At 44.3% G+C, this 26,613-nt stretch overlaps 2 protein-coding genes and 1 long non-coding RNA gene across 9 annotated transcripts in view; 1 reads left to right on the top strand and 2 right to left on the bottom strand.

Moving 5' to 3' along the window:
• Nucleotides 1–1,484, bottom strand: part of LOC146254451 (uncharacterized) — an 88,604-nt gene extending 87,120 nt beyond the window's left edge. The window contains exon 1 of the long non-coding RNA XR_014731497.1: nucleotides 1,350–1,484. This is a non-coding gene — a long non-coding RNA (uncharacterized LOC146254451). The remainder of the gene's footprint in view (nucleotides 1–1,349) is intronic.
• Nucleotides 1,485–8,491: 7,007 nt separating this feature from the next.
• Nucleotides 8,492–10,989, top strand: dnajc19 (DnaJ (Hsp40) homolog, subfamily C, member 19). The gene is made up of 6 exons (XM_084675751.1): nucleotides 8,492–8,646; nucleotides 9,149–9,200; nucleotides 9,532–9,605; nucleotides 9,792–9,871; nucleotides 9,950–10,020; nucleotides 10,325–10,989. Exons 1-6 carry the CDS (start codon nucleotides 8,644–8,646, stop codon nucleotides 10,393–10,395), a joined length of 351 nt encoding a protein of 116 aa, XP_084531877.1. The 5' UTR covers nucleotides 8,492–8,643; the 3' UTR covers nucleotides 10,396–10,989.
• Nucleotides 10,718–19,722, bottom strand: fxr1 (FMR1 autosomal homolog 1). Of its 7 annotated transcripts, none has more exons than XM_084675744.1 (17): nucleotides 19,568–19,722; nucleotides 18,308–18,360; nucleotides 18,001–18,094; nucleotides 17,552–17,623; nucleotides 17,284–17,432; nucleotides 16,554–16,647; nucleotides 16,255–16,371; nucleotides 14,993–15,163; nucleotides 14,706–14,784; nucleotides 14,480–14,589; nucleotides 14,214–14,306; nucleotides 13,785–14,010; nucleotides 13,443–13,661; nucleotides 13,096–13,296; nucleotides 12,603–12,680; nucleotides 12,121–12,206; nucleotides 10,718–11,945 (listed from the first exon to the last, which is right to left on the bottom strand). In XM_084675744.1, exons 1-17 carry the CDS (start codon nucleotides 19,634–19,636, stop codon nucleotides 11,760–11,762), a joined length of 2,097 nt encoding a protein of 698 aa, XP_084531870.1. In that variant the 5' UTR covers nucleotides 19,637–19,722; the 3' UTR covers nucleotides 10,718–11,759. The 7 variants fall into 7 exon arrangements, with proteins under 7 accessions (XP_084531870.1, XP_084531871.1, XP_084531872.1 ...); XM_084675745.1 differs by having other exon boundaries at nucleotides 13,096–13,293; XM_084675746.1 differs by having other exon boundaries at nucleotides 14,214–14,300.
• Between the last annotated feature and the right edge of the window lie 6,891 nt (nucleotides 19,723–26,613).

Below are 26,613 nucleotides of genomic sequence, written 5' to 3'. Positions count from 1 at the left end.
CTTATCCAGCGCAACGTACAGTTGTTGGTGCAAGGACATTCCCCCCAAGGCAAGTAGGGTGAAGTGCCTTGCCCAAGGACACAATGTAATTTGGCACTGCTGGGAATCGAACTGGCAACCTTCTGATTGGTAGCCAGATTCCCTAACCGCTCAGCCATCTGACCCCCGTGTTAACAGTGCTCTGTGTCAGGTTGACAGACACAGTACTCTATTTTGTGTCATGGCATCCCTGTTAAAGCCTACACTTGACTGCTCCCAGTCTCACTCACACACATGCAATCACACACATACACACACACACACCCACATAATCACAGAAAAGCAGACACACACACACACCTAATGCGTAGCGGCTGAGTGATTCTGCTCCCAAAGGAAGTGTATCTCCTAGCTTGTTATTGGGTGGAAGAGAAGTTGACTGATTAAATATTCAATTCTATTGAATTTTACCAAGATATTTGTTCCAGTGCAAATTTTGACATTTCAATATGCCAAGCGAGAAATCAACTCATTTCAATATAGTCTGCATGTCTATTGTTAACTGAAAAACACACAGGGGGAGACAAAACTTCAAGAACTTTGGAGATAAAACTCATAAAGGTCCTTCTGACCGAGTAATCCAACTTTCTAACCATTAAACTGCTTAAGAGAGAATATTTGCAAACAACTGCAAAACACATCAGCAATATAGAGATCCTCAATGAGTTGAAAACAAGCTGGGGAAATTCCAAATCATTACGCACCTGCATATTCACCATGCAACAAACCAAACCAGACGTTATAGAAAAAGTATAAATGACTTATATGATGACATACTAGTCTGATTATGAACTCTGTAAATCATCACTGACGTCTTCATCTTCGCGTATTCTTTTTGACCACTTCCACATATCTCTTGCTAGATTGCTAATTACTGTGAGTACACTGTACTTTACAAAGCGGGCACTTTTCGAAAATATGATTCAAAGAGCCTTTTAGGACTGCTGTATCACTAAGTGCCAGAAAGTGTTCATTGCATGGCAGCCTATACAGGGGCGCAGTGACGGATAGTGTCTTTCTGTCCTCTAATCCACTCACTTCAGCCCTGGTCAACACGACAGCAAACACATGATACTACAACTCTTCTGTTCAGCCCACACACACAGCATCAGTTATCAATCCCAGACAGCGTATTGTATTCTATTTCCCTGCTGTTGCTCTCAGAGCAACTGTACTAAAGGACAGAGGCCAGCAGAAGTGTACTCCGTCAGCTGTCTCTCACTGGACGTACGATGGCAGGAAGTAGGCATGTCCCGAGGACGGGCGAGCAAGACTGGCGGACAGAGGAAAACAGAGAGAGGACCACTCACTGCATCGGCGTCCCAGGGGAAGGCTATCCTCCTCTCGTCTTCCACTCCCGGGGGGGGGTAAACTCCATCGGTCCACCCTTCGGGAGTTCCAGTTTTTCTTCGGCTCCGCGAAAGCAGCAGAAGCCAGGTCCTCTCTCCAGGAATCTCCTCTGTTCTCCGGGTTCACCCCCCCCCCCCCCCTCCTCTCCTCCAAGCCTCTTCGGCTCCAGGGCTGTCTGGGGAGAACAGGTAGCGGCGCTGCCAGGCGATCTCGCTCCATACCTCCAACTCCTTCGTCTTCTCCCTCTCACCCCACCCGGAGGGTGGCAGGGGGTGGACGGCAGCCCTGGTACGCCACACAAAACAAACACATGCAGGGTTTTCAGCCGTGTAACCCTGAGTCGGGCCCTGCCTTTGAAATGCTTTCTAGCCCACAACACAAGACGCCTTTCATTATCTTCTCAGTCGCAGCAAGGCCTAGCTTTAAAAGCTACTGATTTCTTTTTTCCTTTAGCCTCCCGCACAAAGGAAGGGCATTTTGTAAATTACTTGCTCGTTTCAGACCAACAAAAGGTACTTTCATTGAACCCCCCCCCCCATTTGATTTTGTTCAAATTTGATTACAAGGCTTGAAAAAGGAAGAGAAAAAAGGAGGTTATAAAAAAACAGATGGCGTCCTCATTCAGCACAGTGAATGGCTTTATCTGTGAGGCTTTATAAACTGTAGCGATCCACAGCGTTTCAGTTGGCTAAAAAAAGAACTTGACAAAATTATTGGTTTGCGGTTTCTTATACAACTGACAGGAGGAACTCAAAGAAAAGCCTTTTTCTCTCTCCCTCTCTCTCTCTCTTTCTCCCACTCTTTTTCACACAAACATACACACACACAATCTCCTGGCTGGATCAAAATAAGGGAGATTAGGTGTTTCATTAGAAACTATGGATATGGAGTAGGCTGTCATATTAATAGCAACCTGCTCATGGCCTTCAGTGGGTGCTATTCACCTAGACAATGGAGGAGGATGAAGGGAGGAAGGTGGAGGGGGGTATTGAGCCCAGAATACAAGCCTGATCAATTCTCCATCACTGAGACTGCTGGAAAGAGGTTTAACAAAGACATGCACACACGACTGGCCTGCACACACAATACCAAACAGTTGAAACTCGACTAAAAACATTTCACAACACAAAGAGAGACGCATTCTTTTATCAGAGAGCTAGACATGGGCTGTAATCCTATTTCTAAGGCCACAATGGGCAGTTCAGCCTGTACTTGTTTTTCATCAGCGGATAATTATAGGGCTGTATCAAGCACACACACGCACAGAAAGAGAGAGAGAAAGTGAAAGACAGAGAGAGAGAGGGAGGAGGAGAGAGAGAGAGCAAGAGAGAAAGCAAACCGAAAGAGAGAGATCTAAAGACAGAAAGAGAAGGGGAAAGAGAGGGGAAGACAGAAAGAGAGAGCGAAAGAGAGAAAGAGAGACAGAGAGAGAGAGAGAGAGACAGAGACAGAGACAGAGACAGAGAGAGAGAGAGAGAGAGAGAGAGAGAGAGAGAGAGAGAGAGAGAGAGAGACAGAGAGAGAGAGAGAGAGAGAGAGAGGGAGGCACAGAGGAAGAGAGTGAAGTGTGTTACAGCAGTGGAGAGGGCTTGAAAGGGTCGGGGACACGGTAATCAACAATAAATACACTGGTGCAATAACAACACCGTTCTCTTCCTTCTTTTGAGCTCATTTTAAATCCCCCCGCCCCACACACATACGTACACACTAACATACAAACACACTACACACTAACTACCATTCTCAGAAGAGAAGAAGTAGAAGAGTAAACCAATTCAGCTCAAATGTTACTGGTTTCCAGACAGCTACAAGGTAGCTTTTGACAGCTACAGGGTCAGACTAATCCAGTGTCAGCACTGCTGAACACTGTATGTACTTGTCTGACAGATTGGGTATCAAACCATAAGGACTGCCTTAAACCTTGAGGACAGTGTGGCCCCTGACCAAATCTGTTACATTCCCTACCCTTGGGCTCTGTGTTCTACAATTTCATGGAATTTATGTAATACCCTGGAACCTCCAATCACAAGCTGATTGTATCTCATGTTATACTTAATGTGTATCATTAGTACAGTTCAAAATAGTTTTTAGAAGTCAGTGAGTCATCCTACATGCCCAACACTTAGGTGCCCCATAATAAGGAGTTTTCCTGTTTGCTAGGGCCTTGCACAAAATACAAAAATGTCCCCTGAAAATGACTTCAAAACGCTATGACCATTGGTAACCAAAGATTACAGGGACAAATGAGATAGGTTTAACATCCCAAAACAGCATCAACCAGCATAATGTGGCCCTGCATAATCAAACAGTTGAAAATGGAAGGACATTTCAAGTAGATCTCATGGCAATATATAAATGGCTTAAATAAATTGTCACTTAAAACTGAACTTTGTACATACGATATGAAGCCTTCTATACACATTTCCATGAACGTTAGGGGTGAGATTTTTTTATTCATCCTGCTACCGTTATTGCTGATTATTGCAAAGATTCTTACCACTGAGTCTGGGAACATGACTCAGCAATATGTGTGTCACCAGAAGTAATTATTGTCTATGGAGATAAAGAAAAATAGAGTGGGGAATTTGGGGGAAAATATAAAATAAACTACTGATAGAATGACCTCAAATGTATTTCTCTCCTTTTCCAACGACTTCATCTGAGGGTTTGATAAAAGGATTAGACAGGCAGCATTATGCAGCACAAGTCAAATCTGGACGTGGAATGGCCTGCATTTGATTGAATAATTCTTGTTTCCTTTTTTCGCTAGCCTGGCAGTCCTCTCTTTTGGAAACACCAATTCAGCATAAAGCCAGATTTATAGTAGGTATGGTGTCTGTTCTGGAAGAGGGATAGACTCCACTCCCCCAGTGCTGTCAGGTGGTGGGTGGAAAGGAGGTGTCCTACAAATGCCATAATCACATCCACCTAGTCAGTGCATGGCCCATTATCTTCTACCACACAGAGATGCCCAGGTTCCCTCCCAGCTAGTATGTCTATATGTAACTACCACTATCACTTATCTAACTACTTATCCCACAACAGGAGGGGGGGGGAGTGGGAGGGAAAAGGTCGGGGGGGGGGTGAGAGTATTGAAATTAGGTCAGGTAATAAGGAGAGTGTGGCTGGGGTGTAGAGGTGAGGGTGATGGGGGTGGTGTGGAGGTAGAGAAGGGGTGATGGGGAACAGTCGAGTTGAGGTTGGGGGTGAGGTAGAGGGTGAGAGGGTGAGAGGGCGGTACACTAGTGCAAGTTTTAAACACATAAACATGATGTTGATGTGTAGAGGTGACCTTTTGGTTGTATAGGGAAAAGAAATGCCGTTCTGCACGTAGTACATCTAATTAGAAAAAGAAACTGAAGTGTCAATCCTTCACTGCTCATTTTTATTTTGTTTTCTGTTCAAATATTCTGTTCCATGTTGGACACAAATTATTTGCTATAGCAAAGAAACTTTTTGAAGCAACTATTTGAAAATGAATTTGTAAATACCTTCTTTACGGGCAGATGTATTATTAATCACATGTATCACATTATCACACAAAATCTCAGTAAACGTATATAATTAGTATAAATGATCAAATAATCTAACAGCAACTTTTTTAAGTAGACGGCTGTAGTCAAACTAAACACTAAATATGTTCATTCTTACATCATTTTGTACTGTTTACAACTTTAACAAAATATTAAACTTAAACTAAATCATGCCATAATAGTAGCTTCATATTTCACAGTGGCCCTTGGAAGCTTGTTCTCGGAACACAACCTCCAAATGTTTCCAAGTTGAATGACATGAAGAAAATTTATTTGACAAAACCTATTACAGAATAAAAGTAAACTTAAGGAAATTATTCTGCAGAAACAGCATATCTTACTTTTCAACCAAAAATATACTGTAACCTCTACTTGAGGAAAATGTAAACTTCCAAATATAATTACTGTAAATAATTCAAAGTATTACAAAGGCTCGTGAATTCATTCAGGTGATCTCTCAAGTGAGCATCCACATGAGATCACATTGGTCCATTAGAGGTCACTTACATCACTTAAATCATCGACATCAGTTATCCTCACAACACACAAACAGACCCAGAAGAGGCTTAAAACCGTCTCAATGAAAGTAAGGCTGTCTGTCTTAACTTGACATTTTCAAAAATTAATAATAAAGTCCATAACTAAATCTGAAAAACACAACTTAATGAAGTCTAGCAGGGAATGAATGCCACTGTCTATGCCCCCTCCTGTACCCAAAATATATCATGCGCTCCCGGTATTCCTCCAGTGTCAAAGAAATGCCCCACTATCCCTGAAGTGCCTTTTTGTCATGCCTAATCATCTGTCTGAATCATAAACAACTTGAGAACTTTTATTGTGCCTCTCTATTTATGCGTATTCCTCAAGGTATTGCCTTTAGATTTACTTCCCTCCAAGAAAAAAAGGGAAACAAATAATTACGAAAACAAAAAAACGGAAATACCTTTTAGATGCCCAGAGGAAGACTGTGGACAGACAGATGAGGTGATAGATTTCTCTCGTTCATTCTCAGGCAGCTAGCTTCCTCTCTCTGCGGCTCAAAGGAAATGCTCTGAGACTGTGTGGCATATCTAATTAGAAGCAAGCTGTTTGCACTATCAGACTAGAGGATCTACCTCTCCAATCTCTCCTGAGTCAATCTTCCCCATCTCTGATTTTCTTTTATATTTATGCTGGAATATTTAATTGTAGACAAAAGGTTACTCTGGCTGTATTCATCTCACAGAGGCAGAATAATCTGCTTTAAAAGGCTTGACATTTCAGGCTTTTCAAAGGGGCTGAAAAAATTATATCCCTGCTTTTGTTAATCAATGAAGTAGAACTCCCCTGAACAAAAGAATTAAATTGCTTGGTTGGTTTAATAAAACCAACAGAAATAGCTGCTTCCTCTGGGCTTTGTGTGTCTGGGCTCCACACATGCAGCCAGCGCTGTAATTCCATATGATTTTGGGGCAAAACTCTAATTTCTCCACACAGTTGGCTTTTAAAAATCCTATTGAAAGCCCAGCCAGTGTGCCTGTATGCGTGCCTAAACCATGAAGCCCCCCCCCCTCCTCCCCCCCCCCTTTTAAACCTGACTTCCACTGACTGCCAGTGCAAGTCCACCACAATTTACAATTTCTATACTGCCCTTGCTTTCGAAAAACATTGTAATTATGCAAATGATAGGGGCAATAATTAGGACCTTCCACTTCCTATTGTGTTGCTGCTCTGTTTCATTCCAAAGGGTGGAAGACGTGTGTTCTGTTCTGTTTTAAATTGCTCAGAAACCGCCTGCAGATGTGCAGATCAGGTTTATTGCTGCCCTCACACCGTCACTGACCACGAGCTAAGGAAATTCGCACTGTCTATGCTTCATTTGTTTACTTCTGACTGCACAGCGCATGGCTCTAAAGCGATTCCCCCTCAGTTACCTGCTGAATGGACATGATTTAGGCCTAACCAGAGTACGAATTATACAATGACAATCGGGAGGGTCAACTTCTTCTCCAGGGGGTGTATCAACTCCCCCCCCCCCCCCCCCCGACCTGTTGTTTTTTAGGGGGGTCAGACCCCCCCAAACCCCTCCGTAATTCGCACCCTGGGCCATACATGTACAACATGTTTATGCTAGAGCTCACCATAAACCAAATGGCACAGGCAGTGCCAGACATGTTCGACACTACAGTCAACTTACTTGTCAATCTTGGCTCTGCAAATAAAGAGGTGATCAACATACATTATACCATGCACTATGTGAATACATTGTCAAAGCCTCCAATCCAGCTCAGCTTTACCTTCAAAGGAAAGAGGCCTGCTGTAACATGGGAGCATTTTTCTCCAGTCGTAGACTATGTTCAAAACAACTATCAGGCCAAAATAGTAAATTTGGTAATCGATGGACCCTGTACTCAGCACAAGCTAAGAGGAAACCTTTTCTCTTCAGAACAAAGCTTGATGATTGGGGTTTCAAGGCTGAAACTTGGAATTTATTTCCAGCAATCCATGGCAAAGATGGATTTTTTTGTTATTTTATCAAAGGCCGTAGCAGACCAGATACGTCCAAACTATTTGGACGTATTCTGAAGGTTACTAAAACCAATGTGTGTTTTTTTGTGGAAAGTGGCTATGGACAAGGCAACAGAAAGGATGCCCTCAGATTTACCAATGACGATTCACCCAATGGCTAATCCTGCTGATAACTGATTAGCAAATATTAGCTGTTTGTGTACCACCCAGAAAGTACAGGATTATATGTGTTACAATACACAGCAAGACAGCTTTAACAGGCCATCAGTAACAACAATGTGATTTGCCCCACAAATGCAGCCACATGCACACGTTGCATGGACCAGTGCTGAGGTCATAGGAAAGTGGTGTGTGTTGGGACCGGATGTTAGCTCCATCCTGGAATCATTCTCGGGACAACCCATTTCAAACCAAAAGGAGGGTTGGTCCAAACATATATTTCATACTCAGCCAATTGGTAGCTATACTTAATAACTAAAGCTGAATTAACACATTCAATCATTACTAGCCTGAGGACATTTTCTAGACAGGAATTTGTTTTGTTGTATATTTTGGCTTCACATTCAGGTATATAAGCAAATGTCATAACTAACAACTTTGCAGTCCGTGTTTGTAAATAATATAGATAACTAATCTAAAATACACATTTATACTAATTCAAGCTCGACAAACACTTGTTCGTGGGGGATGCGAGTTATACAAAAATAAAATCTAGTTCATATATAGTTCATTACGTTTTTAATAATATCCTCTAATTCAGGAATGACCCATCCCTCCGTGACAGCAAATGGCCGGGTTTCCCAGATTCGTTAAGAAGCTCTTAACGCTAAGAGCTCTTAAGAACGTTCTAAGAGGGTTTTAGAGCGCTTTTCGAACGTTCTTAAGCTTAGCGTTAAGAGCTTCTAAATGAATCTGGGAAACCCGGCCAATACATGTTCAGTTAAACATGTTGTTTAGTCTCATTAACTTTAAATTAGCTCTAACTTTCTACGTCTTCTGCCAGAAGCTGGAAACATCAGTGCACATTATTCAAGGTTCACTGAATGTTCCAAGCATTACGACATTTCGCTTTACTTTGCGACAGACCATCGTGTGACACGAGTTTTTGTCTGTTCAAAACATGAAAGGTCATTTGTGACTTTGATCTGCGAAAAAGGTGGACCGAAAGTTATGTTTCCAGCTTCTGACAGAGGCGGATCATAACATAAGGAACATGGTACGTTGAAAGCTTCTGTAATAGAAAGGGAATGAAGGAAAACTGTGAGTGTTTACCTCTGTAGCTACTAGCTAGCAAGCTAGATGTTTTTTTTGCAAGCTAGATGTTGTCTGTGTCATTTAGGTTAGCTAGCTACTACACTAGATGTATCCAGAGCCACAAAGGGAATGATTCGGCTTATATCGAAGATATTAGTAGCCAGTTATCTTATATGAATGGTTCAAGCTAACACTATTCATGGCAGCTCGGATGCATGCGCACATAGATAGCGACCGTGTTACCTCAAATTAAAGGGGAGTGTTCAGTAGGCTACCTCTTGTATGTAATGGTAGCTGCATTAGCTAACAAGCCAAAGCTACTCTCTTTGGAAACTCAGTTAACTGGTCCCGTACCCATGAACTTTAACATAGCGCTTGATGCACTTAGCTTTGAACTATGACTGATTCATAGCCTGTAAATTAACTAATTGTTTGACTCACGGCTGTTTGTTTGATATCAACAGGCCACTACCGCGGTGGCCGTGGGGCTGACCCTGGCAGCGGCTGGATTTGCAGGTCAGCAATTGGTTAGCGACTAGGAAGTCTCCTCGAGCGACAATCATTTTCAGACACTAATCTCCAGGCCCAAAGCTGTCAGTTGCTTTCAGACCTCGAAAAATAGGGGAATGGCATGTGTCTTGCTGAATTATCTACCTTGACCTATGGACATTTTCCCCATTCGTTGCATATTAAGCCTGGGCAATATAGTTGTCAACTAGTGGAGTGTGACTTAAGATCATGTTTGAGGTCAGGTGAAAACCTGGCATAGTGGTCAAAGAAACAAGGTAGCCATGGCGGGGCAAATGCGTATATGTGTATATGTCAGTAAATGTGCTGTCTGCTATAGGTCGCTATGCCATGCAGGCCATGAAGCACTTGGAACCACAAATGAAGCAAGCCTTACAGAGTTTCCCCAAAACTGTAAGAACATCTTAAAGAACTGTACTTTCATACCACAATGCACCCAAAGCCATTGCTATTGTCTTTTACCTGTCATGCCAAATAATCATAATGCTCTATGGTCCTCAACTATCAGACATTCAAAGCATATGCTTTTTAAATACTCATTTAAAGTCATATTATGACCTCAGTATTTTCTCATTGAAGGCGTTTGGAAGCGGATACTACAGAGGTGGATTTGAGCCAAAGATGACCAAGAGAGAGGCCTCCCTCGTGTTAGGAGTCAGGTACTACGTTACACCTGTGTGTCGTGTGAATGTGAATGTTAGTTATTTGGTTTATTAAAATCCAGTGCCTCTCTTTAGTCCGACTGCCAACAAGGTCAAGATCAGGGAAGCTCACAGAAAGATGATGATCCTAAACCATCCAGACAGAGGTTTGTATCTGTAGCTAAACTACTGACATGTCTCTGTTGGTGTGTCTATACATTTAACTCGTTCAGCAGACATTTTTATCTTAAGTGTCATACACATGGTGCATAGAAGATCAGTGATCATAAATGCTTAGTTCCAACAGTATTTTGGTGGGTGTCGAAGAACAGCCTATATTTTCTAGACAATGTGAAGTAACCACATCTCAGCTTCTAGACACAGTGAACACAAAAATAATACTTCACTGCAACAACATCTGAATACACAAACAATCCAAAAAGCTTTCAACTGAACTCTGCTTCTTTCCAGGTGGATCACCCTACCTAGCAGCCAAGATAAATGAGGCAAAGGATCTAATGGATGGACAGTTAAAGAAATAAACTTTTCATATTGTTGCACTGGATGGGAGGGGGATATTTTGTAATTGCATGTGCCCAAATAAATTATGTATATACCACTCAACTGTTTGGTTTACCCCTGGAGCTACGATATAGGGACTTAAGCTATGCATTTAGTCTAAGAACATCTGGTAAGAAAGGGGGTACTATGTTGTGCTATAGTCCCCTAAAATATTTGTCAACCTTTAAAAAACCTGGTGCTTTAAAAAGAATCTGGTGGACAACTGGTGCCTTGCAGTGTTGGTTAGACATACGTTTTTTTCTTTTTCAGAACAATCTCATACTTAAAAAATTGACAAGGCTGTTTTAGATCCAGATGAAAGATCAGGTTTTATTTAAGAACTACCTGCATACAAAACATATTGCACATCAAACAACCAGAATGATCATTAAAAAAAACAGACAAACGCAGCTGACCAAACAAAATCTGGAGATTGTTTTCTCAGTAGTCCAAATTGCCACCTGTGTGAAAATACATCTAGGCCAGTTTTAGTGTTCAAGAATTCAATTTTTTTTTCTTTTTTAAATACTGTACAGTTTTTGAAAAATAAATAAAACCAAATGAGTTCTCTGAGAGTGGAGTTCAGCATATAAGTGGCCAAGAACATCAACATACCAGTTTACGGACTAACATTCTTATGGTAAAGAAATTACAATTCAGTGCAAAACTTTTTGCTTGTTTCTCATACTCTTTCTATTTCAGACTGCATTTCCTACACGTTTTCTCATATGAAGAAGTGGTTGCATATTAAAACGTAACAAAAAAGCAGCTAAGTCCTGAACAGATGTTAGGATAACTGGTTTCTTCCTGTCATTGCGTAACACACGTTAAGTAACACAAGTTACTTAACTCTCTACAGTCAAGCAACTTCATGTTGAATTTACTCTCAAGGCACAACATTGATAATGTACGTGAAACCATACTTGTCTGGGATTTGATCCAACACAGTGTGGTAGTTACTGCAGTACCAACAATTTACTGAATCTGAAAATAGAGGTTAACTCCCCCAGGAAGAGAACCTATCACCAAGCGGTTTGGCCCAAAGCCACTTTGTGATTGTACCGGAACACAACAGACACCACATCATCACTACAGACACGTGTTCGATCTAATCCCAGTGTCAGTTTCCTGTTTCTATTTACTCAACCCCCCTTCCAGGTAGTCCCAAGGCCAGGGATCTGAAAAGTGCAGTAGAGAATCTGGAAGTCCATATGTGTCTATCTTTGGCAAGCTTGTACAAAGAACTATTGTATAAACTTAGTACAATTGATGAATTGGAGAGCTGAGGGGGGGGGGGACTGGAGTGTGGTGGTGGTGGTGGGGGGGGGTTAGAGGATCCGGGGGATTAGGAGACACCATTCAGGACCGGTTGTGGGTTTACATCCTCCTGTTTGGAGGCTTTGGTGGGCCTCTCTGTGGAAGACTTGGGCGCCCTGCCGGACTGGTCGCCACTGGTGTGGCTGTGGCCGTTGCCGGCGCCATTGGTGGTTGCCGGGGATGGGCCTTGCTCGGCGATTAACTCCACCTGGCCCTGAAGCACACAGGAAAGGAGGTGTGCAGGGTTAGCCTGAGGTACAGTCCTGAGGAAACACAAACTGGGAAAACCTCCTGCTTTCAGGACCTCCACCAGCTGCCCTTAATCAATAAAACATGGAGGGCTCGTTACAGAAAAGCACTGAGTCTCGTCGCTGTAGTGTCAAACTTACCAGTTCTTTCTTGTTCTTCTTCAGATCCTTGACGTTCCTCTGTCTACTCTGTGACTCAGCCCGGGATATGTAGTCTGCTACTGTAACTACACACACACACACACACACACACGTGTTGACCACTGAGTGGGTATTCAGGCCATGGCACTTTCATGGCCTGACTCAACTAACCCACACTGCAGGTCAGGACACAGCAGACAAAATATTGACCCCCCCCCCCCCCCCCCAAACCTGTATTTTTAGTTGTAATACCACGTACTGGCATGCTCGTGAGTTAAACCAACACCTAGACCAGACTACTGCGAGGAGCCAGGTTAGTTCATATTAGATGAAAATGCTACTGGAGTGTGTTGGGACTGGTCCAGTGAAGCAGGGGTCAGGGATCAGGACTGCGGGTTCACAACCCTCTGTCATGCTTCAGTAGGTGAAGGGAAACACACGCCAGGCCCGCGAGCCTACTTCCGCTGGCCACCGGCCGTTACCTGGCTGCCGCTCCTCCGGAGGGCGGATGTTGCGGCGCCGGCTGCGGTTAAGCCGTTGGGGTTTGACCTCGGACTCGTCTAGGAAGGAGGGGGGGGGGGTCGTCAGGGGGTTTCAGAGGTGGTGGAGGCAGAGGCTATGCCTTGTGCACTCCTGCTGTAGGGCTGGGAATCTAAGGGGAACGATCGCCGTGACATCGCGGCTACGTTCCATTCCAGAACTTTCTCTCTTGTACAGTGCGGGCCCCTGTTTACTTCCACCAATCTGAGGTGACGAGTCATAGCTGCAAAACTACATTTTAACCCTAGTTTTGAATAGCTTTCTAGATAAACGAGAGACGACCTCCTGGAGCACCAACAGCAGACGACGACGGTTCCTTGATGTCACTTCCTTGCCGGGGTTTTGACATGCGTTTACTTCAATATGTCCTCGATAGCCGTGTTCCCCTCGAACCAAAACCTGTCAGTTAAAGGCCGCCGGGTGGGCGGGGCTTACCGAGGCCGTTCTCGCTGAGGGAGGCGTTGTCCGATTCGCTCATGCCGTCGATGAGGGTGGCGTCCTCGTCGGTGCGGCGGCGGCGGGAGCGCCGGCGGCGGGTGGTGTTGAGCTGGGAGTCGCTGGCGTCCGTGTCGGCCGTCTGGTCCGTCTCGGTGTAGTCCAGCACGCTGTAGGGGTTCCCATCCGGGTCCCTCACTGCTGGATCAGGGGAGGGGGGAGAGAACAGCACGCAGGTGGTTTACTGACAGCGCGGCGAAGGACATATCTGACGTGTGAGTGGGGTGACGTCTCAGTGCCAGTCTACCAAGCTTGGCTGCGTGTGTGTGTGTCTGTCTGTTCAGTACCATGGTTATTGGTGTTTGATGCCCCTCTCCCGGCCCCTCGCCCGCGGCCCCCAGGCCCTCCCCGACCTCTGCCGCCCCCTGGCCCGGGCCTCCTCCGGCTGTCTCTCTGGGGCCTCTGGCCTCTCTCCTGGTCCTCCCCGGCCAGGGACCAGTCGCTCAGCTCGTCCTTCCGCTCCGAGTCCGTCTCGGACTCCGTCTTGGACTGCTCAGAGTTGGTGCCTGGCGGTCACAAAGTGCAAGCTGCGTCACGTCACCCGTCCACCGGAGCGCCGTGCTGGGAGCAGGCAGTCAGGGGGGCCAGGGCAGGGTCACACACCGGGCTCATCCAGAGGGGGAGCTCACCGTATCCCGAGGGGGGGTTGGGCCCCCTGCGGCCCCGGCCCCGGCCGGTGTAGGAGCGGCTGGTGTGCAGGGCGGAGGAGGAGGAGGGGGGGGCGTCTTTGGGGCCGTCGTCGCGGTGGTCGCGGTCCGGGGCGGGGCGTCCGGGGGCGGCCCTGTGGCCGGGAGCCCCGATCTGACGAAGCTGCTCGTCGATCAGCAGGCGCTCCAGACGCAGCTGCTCCACCTCCTGCTCAGAACACACGACGCCGACGGGTCTGTACACACACACACGCTCGGGACGCGCTCGACACGCATCATAAATGGTCATGAAACGATCCAACAAACCACAGGCTCACAGGGAGTGATGCACACCCATCACTCCCTGTAAAACCTACATTGTTATCTTGTTCCACACACACACACACAGCAGGAGGAGGAGCGCAGCCTTACGTTGAGGTAGGAGACGTGGTACTCCAGGAGGACCTGCACGTTGCCGATGCTCTCCTTTGTGCCCACAAAGGTGAAGGGGACCGTTCCCTGTGTCGGCACGACAAATGAACAATGTTAGCATCCCGGGACAGGGCTTCAGGACTGTGGTCAGGGTGAGGGGGTGAAGGGGTGAGGGGTTGAAGGGGTGAGAGTGTGAAGGGGTGAGGGTGCTCAGGGTGAAGGGGTGAGGGTGTGAGGGCGAGGCTGGCAGAAGAGTTGGGCCTTACTTCTTCACGAGGTTGCTTGGTGTCGTTGTCTCCTTCTATGCGGACCCTCACGACTCCAGACTTGTCCACGATCTCCTGGATCACTTTCCCGTTCTTACCAATCACCTTGCCTGGAACACACACACACACACACGTCAACAGCCGAGACACACTGAATGTAAATGATCAGCTTTATCCTCATCAATCATCATCATCTGAGAATGCCTGCATCTAACTCTGTACATACCAACCAAGTTCCTTGGAATCTGGACAGAATCTTCCAGAAACTCTAGGTAGTTCCTGGCCTTCTGAACAGCTTCTTCAGTCTGCGGGAACACACAAACAAACGAGAACAGACTTGAGTATTGATGTATCTTACTTAGTTTTTTTCCATTTTCACTGTCCGCGTGACCCAGACACTGCATCAGACAAACATAACGCTGAGTTTGGTGACACATTACAAACTTCTGGGCCCTGAGCTACAACCAGAATTCAGGAGCTGACAGAAGGAGGGATGTGCGTGTGTGTGCCCACCTCTCCGTAGATCCTGAAGGTGCCTGTCTCCTCGTCCAGTTCGATGGCGGTGACGCCAGGAACCTTCCGGGCCTGCTGGATGTTGTTGCCATGGCTACCGATGGCCAGGCCCATCAGGTCCACCCTGACGGTGAACTCTTCCTGGCAGGCCGACGCCAGCTGCTTGGTACTCTGGGAAATAGAGGTGGAACGACTAATTCAATTATTCTTTTTTTATTTTTTTTACCAAGTTGAAAAGGAGGTTCCTGAGTGAGTTAGCCAGGATGTTATTTGGAACGCCGCTAAAAACGTCAAACGCACTTAACCAAAATCAATAGAACAGTTCCAGGAGTTCAAACACGGAGGGAGACTATATCCAGACACATTTTCCAAACATCAAATCCATTACAGTCGTCTTCGACTGCTGGGTTTACTCAGCCTGGCTCTGGGGTCTCTGTGTGTGTCGCTCTGGGCCCTGTGTGTGAGTGAGTCTGGGGTCTCTGTGTGAGTGACTCTGGGCCCTGTGTGAGTGACTCTGGGCCCTGTGTGAGTGACTCTGGGCCCTGTGTGAGTGACTCTGGGCCCTGTGTGAGTGACTCTGGGCCCTGTGTGAGTGACTCTGGGCCCTGTGTGAGTGACTCTGGGCCCTGTGCGTGAGTGACTCTGGGCCCTGTGTGAGTGACTCTGGGCCCTGTGAGTGAGTGACTCTGGGCCCTGTGTGAGTGACTCTGGGCCCTGTGTGAGTGACTCTGGGCCCTGTGTGAGTGACTCTGGACCCTGTGTGTGAGTGACTCTGGACCCTGTGTGTGAGTGACTCTGGACCCTGTGTGTGAGTGACTCTGGACCCTGTGTGTGAGTGACTCTGGGCCCTGTGTAAGTGACTCTGGGCCCTGTGTGAGTGACTCTGGACCCTGTGTGTGAGTGACTCTGGGCCCTGTGTAAGTGACTCTGGGCCCTGTGTAAGTGACTCTGGGCCCTGTGTGAGTGACTCTGGGCCCTGTGTGAGTGACTCTGGGCCCTGTGTAAGTGACTCTGGGCCCTGTGTGAGTGACTCTGGGGTCTCTGTGAATGGCTCTGGGCCCTGTGTGAGTGACTCTGGGGTCTCTGTGAATGGCTCTGGGCCCTGTGTGAGTGACTCTGGGGTCTCTGTGAATGGCTCTGGGCCCTGTGTGAGTGACTCTGGGCCTGTGTGAATGACTCTGGGCCCTGTGCGTGAGTGACTCTGGGCCCTGTGAGTGAGTGACTCTGGGCCCTGTGTGTGCAGAGCTCGGACGAGGCCTCACCTCCAGGTGCTTGGTGGCCTCCTCGTTGCGGGACACGAGCAGCAGCTTGGTGCGGATGCTCCTCAGGTGCATGTCGCTAAGCAGGGACACTCGCTTCACCGTGGTGTCGTTCATAGACTGGAGAATGAGGAGGGCGGAACGGGAAAATGACAAGGAGACAGAAGGAGGTCAACGCGTCATCTGGGTTTAGACACGCTAGGAACGTTGTGAGAGACGTGTGCGTTGAATGGAGATTGCCGTAGCGACGTGTGGCTCGGTGTCGTGACGACGGCTGTGTTGGGGGGCTGGAGTGGACTTACCAGGATGACCAGGTTGCCGGTGTCTGGGCAGTAGACGATGCGCGTGGCTTCCACCGCCTTCTTGAAGTCTTTGTGGGCCTGTTCATTCTGACACCTTCAAATTCAAACAGAAAAGCAGGATCGTGACTATGGAGTCCCCCGACATCATGTCTGGTTTCTTTCCACCCTGACCGCTCAAAACGCTTGTCCAAAACACTCGCTTTTTTAAAATCTCACAAGCGGGAGTCAGGTGGCTGAGCGGTTAGGGAATCAAGCTAGTAATCTGAAGGTTGCCAGTTTGATTCCCAGCCATGCCAAATGACATTGTGTCCTTGGGCAAGGCACTTCACCCTACTTGCCTCGGGGGGAATGTCCCTGTACTTACTGTAAGTCGCTCTGGATAAGAGCGTCTGCTGAATGATTAAATGTAAATGTAATAGATGAAGAAGGCTGCGTACTGGGCTGTGCCTTTACGCTTACATGTAGTCATTTAGCAGACGCTCTTATCCAGAGTGACTTACAGTGAGTACAGGGACATTCCCCCCGAGGCAAGTAGGGTGAAGTGCCTTGCCCAAGGACACAACGTCATTTGGTGTGGCCCGGGAATCGAACTGGCGACCTTCAGATTACTAGCCCGATTCCCTAACCGCTCAGCCACCTGACTCCCTATCTATCTGGCGTGGAGCCCTCTGTGGATTCTACACGAGTCTGATGACGGCGCGAACCTTGCTGAAAGCCACGCGAGACTCACGCTTCTTTGAGGTCCTCAGGGACAGCCACGGTGCACTTGTGGAAGGAGCTCTTGGTGATGGGCTTGTTGACGTTCACGGGCCGGAGGCGTTCGAACGTCACAATCTCATTGTAGGTGGCGTCACAGGCGGCGTACTCGATCACGTAGAACTGAAACGCGACAGGGAACGGGAAGCACAAGCTTTAAGGAGGCGGGGTCAGGGATGGTGCCCACGGGGACTTGTTTTCAGATGGAGCAACCGTGCGGAGGATCCAAACTTCCTACTCACGTCCCCTTTCATCATGCGGACTTTAGCCAGCCACCAACCGCACGGCTCTTGCTCATTGGCCCGTGAGAAGATCTGTCAGGATGTGGTAACGTGACCGTGATGATGTTAATGACCAGGACAACAAAAACATGATCCAGCCTTTCACTTCAAGTAAGTCATAAACATGAGGCATTTATTTAGCAGAAACTCCAAAGCGATGGGAAATCTAAGGTGTATTTGAACCTGCCACCTTGTGATCCGCAGTCAGAAGCTCCACCCACCGAGCGACACCCACCACTCATTAAGTGGTCAAGAATATTGTCAATCTGCTACGCTGACCAACAACAACCAAGGTGGAAGACTGAATAGGGATCAAGCTTGTAGACAGATGCCCAAGTCTGGAGGTTGACAAAAGCTGATGATGCAGAGAGGGGGGTTGTATAAGAATGGGCAGCTGTGCAGTGACTTACCTCCACGTCCTCTCCCTCGCCGATGTCCTTCTTACCATCAGCTGGAGGCGGCATCCTGACATCATTGAAGGGGACTTTTCTCTCTGGTTGCCAACTTAAGAACAGACACGTTTTAATATCAACTACAGAACCGGTTTAGACTAGTCCTCATACAGGCTGGTTGTGTGGATGTTGGAAAACACGGTCGTAAACAGAAAATAAAACCACACAATTAAAACCATTTAAAATGTATCAACATAAATTGAGAGGCTACAAGAATGATTGAAGAGCACACAAATGGAACACTAAGTGAACACTGAACACTCACTTGTTCTCAAAGGTGATGGTGAGTGAATCATCGTGGATATCTTTGACAAACCCCTACAGGGAACAAAGACATTGGCTGAGTAATTCTCAAGCAAAGGCTTGCAATGCTCTTGATCGGTATCCTGAAAGTATCCTTTGTAGAATAAAATACCCTAGTTAGTAAATGTGTCCCACTTAGCCTAATCGAACTGTGCCAAAATGTATAGTATAATCAAATGTGTGACTGACATTGATTCGTTTATACAATACGAATGTAAACTTCCCTTAAAGACAGCAGTTCAAGTCACAAGATAAACTTAAGAAAGATCATAACTTCAGCCCAACTTTTTCAGAGGCCTGGCCTGTTAGTTGGTATCCATTTAGCCAGTGGGTCTAGAAATAGCTCAAGTGTCTGCGGTATCTTAGCTAGCTACAGCGCCTAGTGACAGCTGTGGATTGACAGGAAGCAGCTGACAGAAGTACTGAGAATGAAATTCCATAGCTAACTTTAACGTGACGCTGAGGATCAAATAATAGCCAACTACAGTTGCTACACTGAAATTCCAAACCGCAGTTAGAGAATTGTTAGCCGGGGTCTCAATTATCGAATTATATATGCAATATTGTCCAAGAAAACATCGAATGATCGAAATTTAGAAAATTCACAGAACCCCATAGAGACAGGCAGGACTCATCCAGGTCAATCAAACTTGAGACAAGACAAGGAGGAAGCTAACATGCATTATCCAAGTTTACAAGCAAGCTGGTTAACTAAATGACAAACTAAAACAATGTGTGCTTTGACGAGACCTGACCACCAACGACAGCTAGTCCAGTTTTGTTTAAAGAACACAATGTAAAACCGCACCTAGATAAGAAGGCTGACCAGCCCTGCTTCATATTGCATCTCCTTTCACAAGAAACGAAACCAGTCAAAATGTGACGTTATCCACCTAAACCAGATCCATATATACAGTACACTATTTACACTTTACCAGCAAACAAATACCTATCTGGATTTTTTTAAATTATAGTCATTTCTACTTAACAATAACAATGCTAGCGAGCAAGATCTGTAAACACTAGCCAAGAGACATGGAATGTCTAGTAAATGAAAATCTGTTAGCTAGCTAGCTAGCGAGCTAATCAATCAGTTCTGTCTAATGTACCATTTTTATTGGAAGAGACAAACTTTAATGGTGTTAGCCAGCAAAGCACTAAGACAGTGCTTATGTCTTGTGCTTATGTTAAAATCATGTTTGATTTAGGAAACAGTATTTACCTTGTAATAAGCCCCGTTGGAGCCACGGACCTCCACTGTCAGTTCCTCCATATTGGACATGCAAAGCATGCTGGGGAGTGGGTAGTTCTAGAAGTGTACAAAGTTGCTACACCCATTTTAATAAGACATCAGCCTAACAATCTAAATAGACTTCGCCGATAACATGAATTCCATATTCAAAAGCGAAAAACAAAAAGCAATCATTTTACAATCCACAACCGCACCCATCACTGTCCTCCAGCTGAAATTGTGGGGCATCTTTAATATATTTAATTATGGGGGGGTGTAAGACCAGGAAGGGGGGTTCACACATATTGTAAGGGAGGATGCCAGTTTTGTCTCTGTCGTGATTAACAACCAATCACAACCCAAATAAGTACTGTAATGGCAACTGGAAGTCAGGTTGGAGTCTAAAAAATCAAAGCGCTAACTCAAAGCGAATTTGTTTGAATGCTGAGGTCTGATCAAATTTTTTGAAGCCTTTTGTGACATCTAGTGGTGGATGTTTGAAGCAACATTGCCAGTCCGCCTCAACGATGCGATGTGTCGTGTACAACCATCCACATATTTCATTTCACCGCAACATTTTCTCACTGGTACCCTTGTCCTTATTTTACAGCGTCGAAAGGACATAGGTAAATATGTATATGCGTGTGAATATTAATGTGCAAATGTTAATCAAGTCAAGTAAATACTCTTTTAAATCTAAATATTAAATGCATGACATGTATCACTTAGCCTACAGTTGTTAAAACAATGTAATTATCACCCTGCAAACACGTGAGATTTGTCGTTTTAATGCATGCATGTCTGACTGAGCTGTGAAGAGAGAAATATAAATCAAATCAATATAATGTAGGCCAGCCTGTACTGGTGAAAATATTTTACTTCTGAGGTACAAAACCATTACCATATAACCATTTAGACTCAAGCAGATAGTCTGTCCTCACTTTCAGATTTAAACCAGTTTACCAATTCCATTATGCTAAGCCTGAACACTGGTGGAAATGATAAATGATTATAAAATACGTAATCTCCTATGCTACCATCACAGCAATGTGACAGCCAAATTTCATTCATCCTATCCAATTTCTTCCTTATTTAAGAAAGAAAATTACTGCCCTCAGTAATCAGATAGACAGCAATGCTGTCTACAGAGTTAAGCCAACTTCTATTAGGCTTTTAAACTCGCTTATATTTTGTGAAATTCATGCACACAGAGACCTCCATAGCTCATAGAGTCTCTTTTCCCCTTAAACACTTGTGTTTAGTCTCAGTATTTTGTAAAACATCCTTCACATGTATCACAAGTAATGTTGTAAAAAGAAGACTCTTCAGTGGTTGGCTGCAGATATGGCTGTCTTTTTGCCAAAACCATACACCATCCAAACCAAGACAGCCTCCCAATGACGTGAAGCTTACAATAAGGAGTGAGAGGATAAACTCTCATTATAATAATTGTGTATTTTGGTAATTTGCAAATCAATTCGATACATTTTTCTTCAGACTTAACAAATTAGTCATGAGACATCTTTTTGTCCCCAGTATCTTCACAGCCCATCCTGCCATGTGATATACCAAACAGCCAGGTAGGTGAGCTGCAGCCCAAAGCACTATCCTATTCATCCATAAACACACACATTAATGGGAGGATTATTGGCTCTTAGGAAGCTCTCTTCTGTTCCATAACCAAATCTAGGAGGCGAGAGGAATAGAGAGAGAGAGAGAGAGAGAGAGAGAGAGAGAGAGAGAGAGAGAGAAAAAGAGAGCTTAAAATCTATTAATGTTTGCTCTCACCCACGTCCAATTTTCCCTCCGATCTGTGATGCATTATAGGTATAATTGAAAATTAGTAGTACATCTTTTTTTGGAGGGTAATTTATCACGTCTCATTGTTCCTGCCTGACACTTTGGACCCTGGCTCTAACAAGGCGTCAGTAGCTTGAGGGTTGAGCCATGCGTGGAGAGCAGTTCTGCTGTAGCCATGCATTTTCCCTGCTTTGTCGCTAATTGTGGCCTCCTCACCATTGAATTGTGAGTTGGGTAAAAGAGCTTGTTGGCTCGATGCAATGAGGCTGGCTGCGCCACTCTCGCCATTATCAAAGATACTCTTGATCTTTTCAAAGCAGGAAATAGATTTTTTTTCCTGTTCAACTACAAAAAAGTAATTTGCAATGCGTCCATTAGTTCTTCATTAAAGCAAGATTAAATTGCACCTCAAATCACATCTGCTTTTCCTGGATTTAAAGGGAAGCATTTTGGGGTCCAGAACTAATTACTCTGTCAAATCAATGAGAATGGAAAAACAGGCATGTTTTACATGAGATAGTGTGGTTTGTAATTTGATGTTAACTAATTTCACAATTCCTGTTTCCTTAATTCATAAACCACAAAATGTGGTTTAAATGAAAATGTCTGATCATGCAAATGCGCTCCTAGTCTGGAATTCCCCTTTTGGTTATAGCTGTGACTCACATCAGCTGACGATAACCACATACTTTTATTACAAGCGGGAGAGCACAGTTTTGATTCAGATCATCTGGAATCTAAATTATGACTTGCACCTGGCTAAACAAGTTGAAAAAGTTATCTCTGTCCTGTAAATGACAACAGATATGCCTGTGGGGCAAGGATGGCCAGATTAGCGTAAAACCTGGGAGAGACCGATAGACACAAACAGGATTTACCATGTTCAGGGACCCCCCCCCCCCTTGCCCCTCACAGAGCTCCAAAAAATGATGAGAGTTGTAAACGTAACATGCTTATGTCAGTTGACTGATTTATGGGCCTACTCTGGAAGTGCAGCTACACCAAGTTGTCACGTATACATTTGTTAAGTGCTCAAAGTTAAGGACGTTTGCCCTCATAATGAGTTAACAATGATCTCAGCGTTAACCCTGCAAAGTCTTAATCTCTTAATGCACATTACATTTGACAACTTCTTAACTGATTAGGCCTCGGAAGATGGTTTCTTCACCCAATTTTTACATGCGGTGCATTTTTTTATAAGGACCAAACCGCCTTTCCTTGCAAAAAAATATATGCAGTAGCACTAATTTTTAAGCACAGGAATCGTTCTATTTCTGCTGAAGTGAGATTTCCCTGCACAGACCATGGTCGTTCCAGAAATTCAAACCTCATAACATTTCAGCCAAAGCTTATACTAAGCTTGTTAGTATTTCTGATGCTGTGGCCGATACGTCCCTTGCATTAAATCAGCAGAATTAACTATGATCTTCCACTGCATGTTTAGAAATGGTTACACAGAAGTTTTCAAAATGCTGCACAGAATATTATGAAAACATGCCATCATAAATGTACAGTTCATATTTTATTTTGTAATTTATTTTATCTTTGGTCATGACCAAGCATGATGAAAACTATGAGAAAAAAAAAAACATCAGATTTATAAAGCATACTATATTTCATCACATTAAGACTGCATAGCTGTATTGTTAATGACTAATAAATGTGTGCATTATTATAACAATTAAGTTTCAACTGTTTCAGTCAGTGTGTTTCCATTTCATATAATATACTATAATATTAGACAGTGTAAAGATTCTTTGAACATAAAAGTAGTTGTATTTACAAAAAATATTAAAGTGTTGTCAGTCAGGACAACATTATGGAAAGAGGAGAATGAATAGGTGGTTAAATCTGGTTGTCATAAAGGACCAAGACTGTTCTTTAGTGCATTACCGGCTTTTAAAGGCTCCAGTGTTGACACGTATACATATCACATAGTGGGATTAGCATTCCATTTGCTGTAACAAATGTCTCTTTGAAACCCCAGAATCTATACTGGAGCTGCCCAGCCAGAAAATAGCATACTTAGACAACAATGGCTTGGTAAGTACCTTAGCTTGGGATCAGTGCAGACAGTCAGAAACACATTACAAAACAATGCCGGCCAGGAATCTCTATGTAGCTTTGCTGTTTGCTGGAGCACAAAGATGACAGAGTGAGCACACACACACAAACACACGCGCACACACACACACGCACACACACAGACACACTCAGACACACACACAGACACACACATCACCGTTCATCATCAGAATAGTGAGAGGTATGTATAGCTGGCAGGTTGTGTCTTCTGATCCTTTCCAATACCACCATGCCCCTTCAGAGTACACACAGAATCACCGGATCAGACTCCAGTAAGGGTGATAAGGTGACTTGGTAATGCATTTTGATATCCTGTGAAAAGCCACAGGTCCACCTGTCACAGTGCAAGTCATGAGCAGCAACACACATTTTACTGAGACAACATAATCTTCAAATAAACTAAAGACAACTGAAGTGGTCTATCCACGAGGGATGATTCAATGTAAAGGTTAGGAAATATCGTTTTTTTTTGCTGATCTCCAGCACACTAGTGATGATAATAATAATACCACTGTTGATACATCATTTTAAATGACTTATTTCTTAGTTAAATGTATCTTTCCGCCAATATCATATCTTTTTAATATCATTCATCAGACACATTCATGCCATAACATTGGTCAAGTGAAAATAAATTGTTTAATGTCTGTTCTGGAGAAAAGCAGATTGCTAAATATTGGTGAGGGGGAAGGGGGGGGGACTAATGATTTAACAGGACGCACATCTCCTGAAATCTGCAGAGGAATCCTAATGTCACTTATGTCCCCATTTAATGCAAACCAAATGAGCCTGTGCTGTAATAAGAAGCTTCCCAGAATTAGTTTCCGTGTGCAGAAAATTGCACAAAAAGCTAGTACTTTTATCTATGAATTTCACTCCAGCATAAGCACAAAAAAAAAAAAACTCATACACTATTTGGTTACGTTCCATCAGTAGCAGAAATAACATTGTGCAAATTCTATGCATGTTAATGATAAATAGAAATCCACCTGCTTTCAGATAAAATGAGTTTAATTTTCCCATGCCCAGTGTCTGGTTGGCCTTTCATAAATTACTTATGCAGGAAGCAAATGAGAAAGTGCTGCTATCTAAGGACTGGGTTTAGACTCGCCAGGGCTGCGGTTCACACAGTCAGCGTTTCTCTCTCTCTCAGGCACCCGGTGAGATCGCTCTCCTCTCTCCTCTCACAGTCTTCTGTATATAGCAGCCTCTGACACTGTGTTTACTAAATTAACCCAAATCCTTTGGGACTTTTCAGCCATAATGGAATTTGCAGACTTTTTTTTTCTTCTTTTTTTTTTCTTCTTCAATGTGTGTATCAGAGTGTAGGCTATTTTGTCACTCTGATTTAAATTTCCTCGTGCTGTAAAATGCATTCCCCTTGCTTGTAGTGAGTGAGTAAACCCATAGAAAATATTATTTTGCCGGGAGATTTCAATCAAAAGTGTGGGCCTTTGAATGCTAAGCTAATGTGGTTATGACTGACAGGAAAAACAAACACTTGGAGATGGAAGATTGCAAAGGAGGGCAGTAGTCAAGAGTATTATATTTTTTTACATGCAGTCCACCGTCTTGTGTTTGAGTAGGTAGAAATTCCTCTAAAGCCATAGTATAGAATATAGATTCATAGAATATATGTCTGCAGGAGACCACACTGTACTTACTGTCGTTTTATTATATAATTATAATTGAAAGAATTCTCTGAAGGCCTCAGCTAAGAATGCTTGTTCCTTCCAATCTTTGATTTGACATAAGAGACAATATAGGAATACTATTGTAAACTATTGTAACGCATTTGTGGAATGTAGAACATGCAGTGCAGTTGCCATGAGAGTTATTTCAATGATTGAAATTGGAATGGTTGAAGTGCCGGCCAAATGTCGAAAGTATTTAGCAGAAAGCAACTCTCCTCTAAATGTTCTGTTTATTTTAAGATTACATTTATGATGAACTATCATACAGCATATTGTAACTATTTCTCTCCAGCATTGAACAATGTGCTGTGAAGGTCCCATGTCCATGTAGAATCTGAAAAGTGGAAAAGTCTATACTGTGAATTTTAAGACCCTTAATTCTCAATTATCCTGGAACTTAAAGACAGCCCTTCCATTTCACTGTCATTCAGTCATGCTCTGAGAACTTTCGACTGTACTTTTGTTGTAGAGACTGAAACATCCTGTTCCCTAACTTACACTAATTCAAAACGTCTCACCTCTGCATGTTCCACCGTCTGATTGTCAGACAGAAGAAAGACCTTCTAACGACAGAATCCCTCTTTTGAAAAGGACTCTAGGTTTGGAGTTTGAAGGAAAAGGGAAAGTCAGGATTCACAAATGCCAAAATCTGCAGTTTCATCAAAAAGCAGTGAAGCCTGCCCCCTAAGTCCTGGTCCTGTCTCCCAGACAGAGCCCAAGGACTGAAGGTCCTTCACAGACACCAGACAGTCACATTTATCCACAAGTAGAAGAAGAACATTTTTATTCTGAATAATGTTTTACAATGTTCTTATTTTCTTTCTTCCAACTCACAAATACACTTGTTAACCCTCTTCACTGGTCAATCAAAATTCAAATCATGTACATTTACACATCATATAAACTTGCCAAAATAATCCGATTGTTTCTTAAATTCAATACGGATTTCAAACAGTGAAATCCTGTGCAGAACTGGTGTTGCACTGCCCTCCAGTGGACAACATCGGTAACGCCTTCGACAGAGCGGCAGAGCAGCACAGGGTAAAATTCGATGCCTGTAAATTAGTGACTAATCTCCTGTAACAGGATGAAGCAGAGAGAGGAAACATCTAGCTGTCTGTGATGGGCCAAGTAATGACAGAGTTGGTGTGCAGAGGATGTTAAGCTGTGTATAAGCCAGTCTGGGACCCATGTCGCGCTCACTCTACAGGGTTATATCATGTCCAGTTATTAAATCATAAACGTGACAGCAAGTAGCTTACCAATAAGCCATAAGGACCAGGGAGGGACACAGGCTGGTGACGTCTCTGGAGTTGAAGTGTGAGACACAGGGAGCGGGGGGGGGGGGGTTTCCAAGGTGAAATAACTATGATGGGATCTTGAACTAAAACCTGCAATTACAATACCCCTCGTGTCAAACAACCCAAACATAAAATTAGACAAAATAACAGAGCTTAG

Source organism: Hypomesus nipponensis, chromosome 16 (assembly GCF_054491055.1).
Source record: "Hypomesus nipponensis isolate SF chromosome 16, ASM5449105v1, whole genome shotgun sequence".
Classification (NCBI taxonomy): domain Eukaryota; kingdom Metazoa; phylum Chordata; class Actinopteri; order Osmeriformes; family Osmeridae; genus Hypomesus; species Hypomesus nipponensis.
The sequence above is the reverse complement of the archived record's forward strand: the minus strand, read 5'-3'. Positions and strand labels throughout refer to the sequence as shown.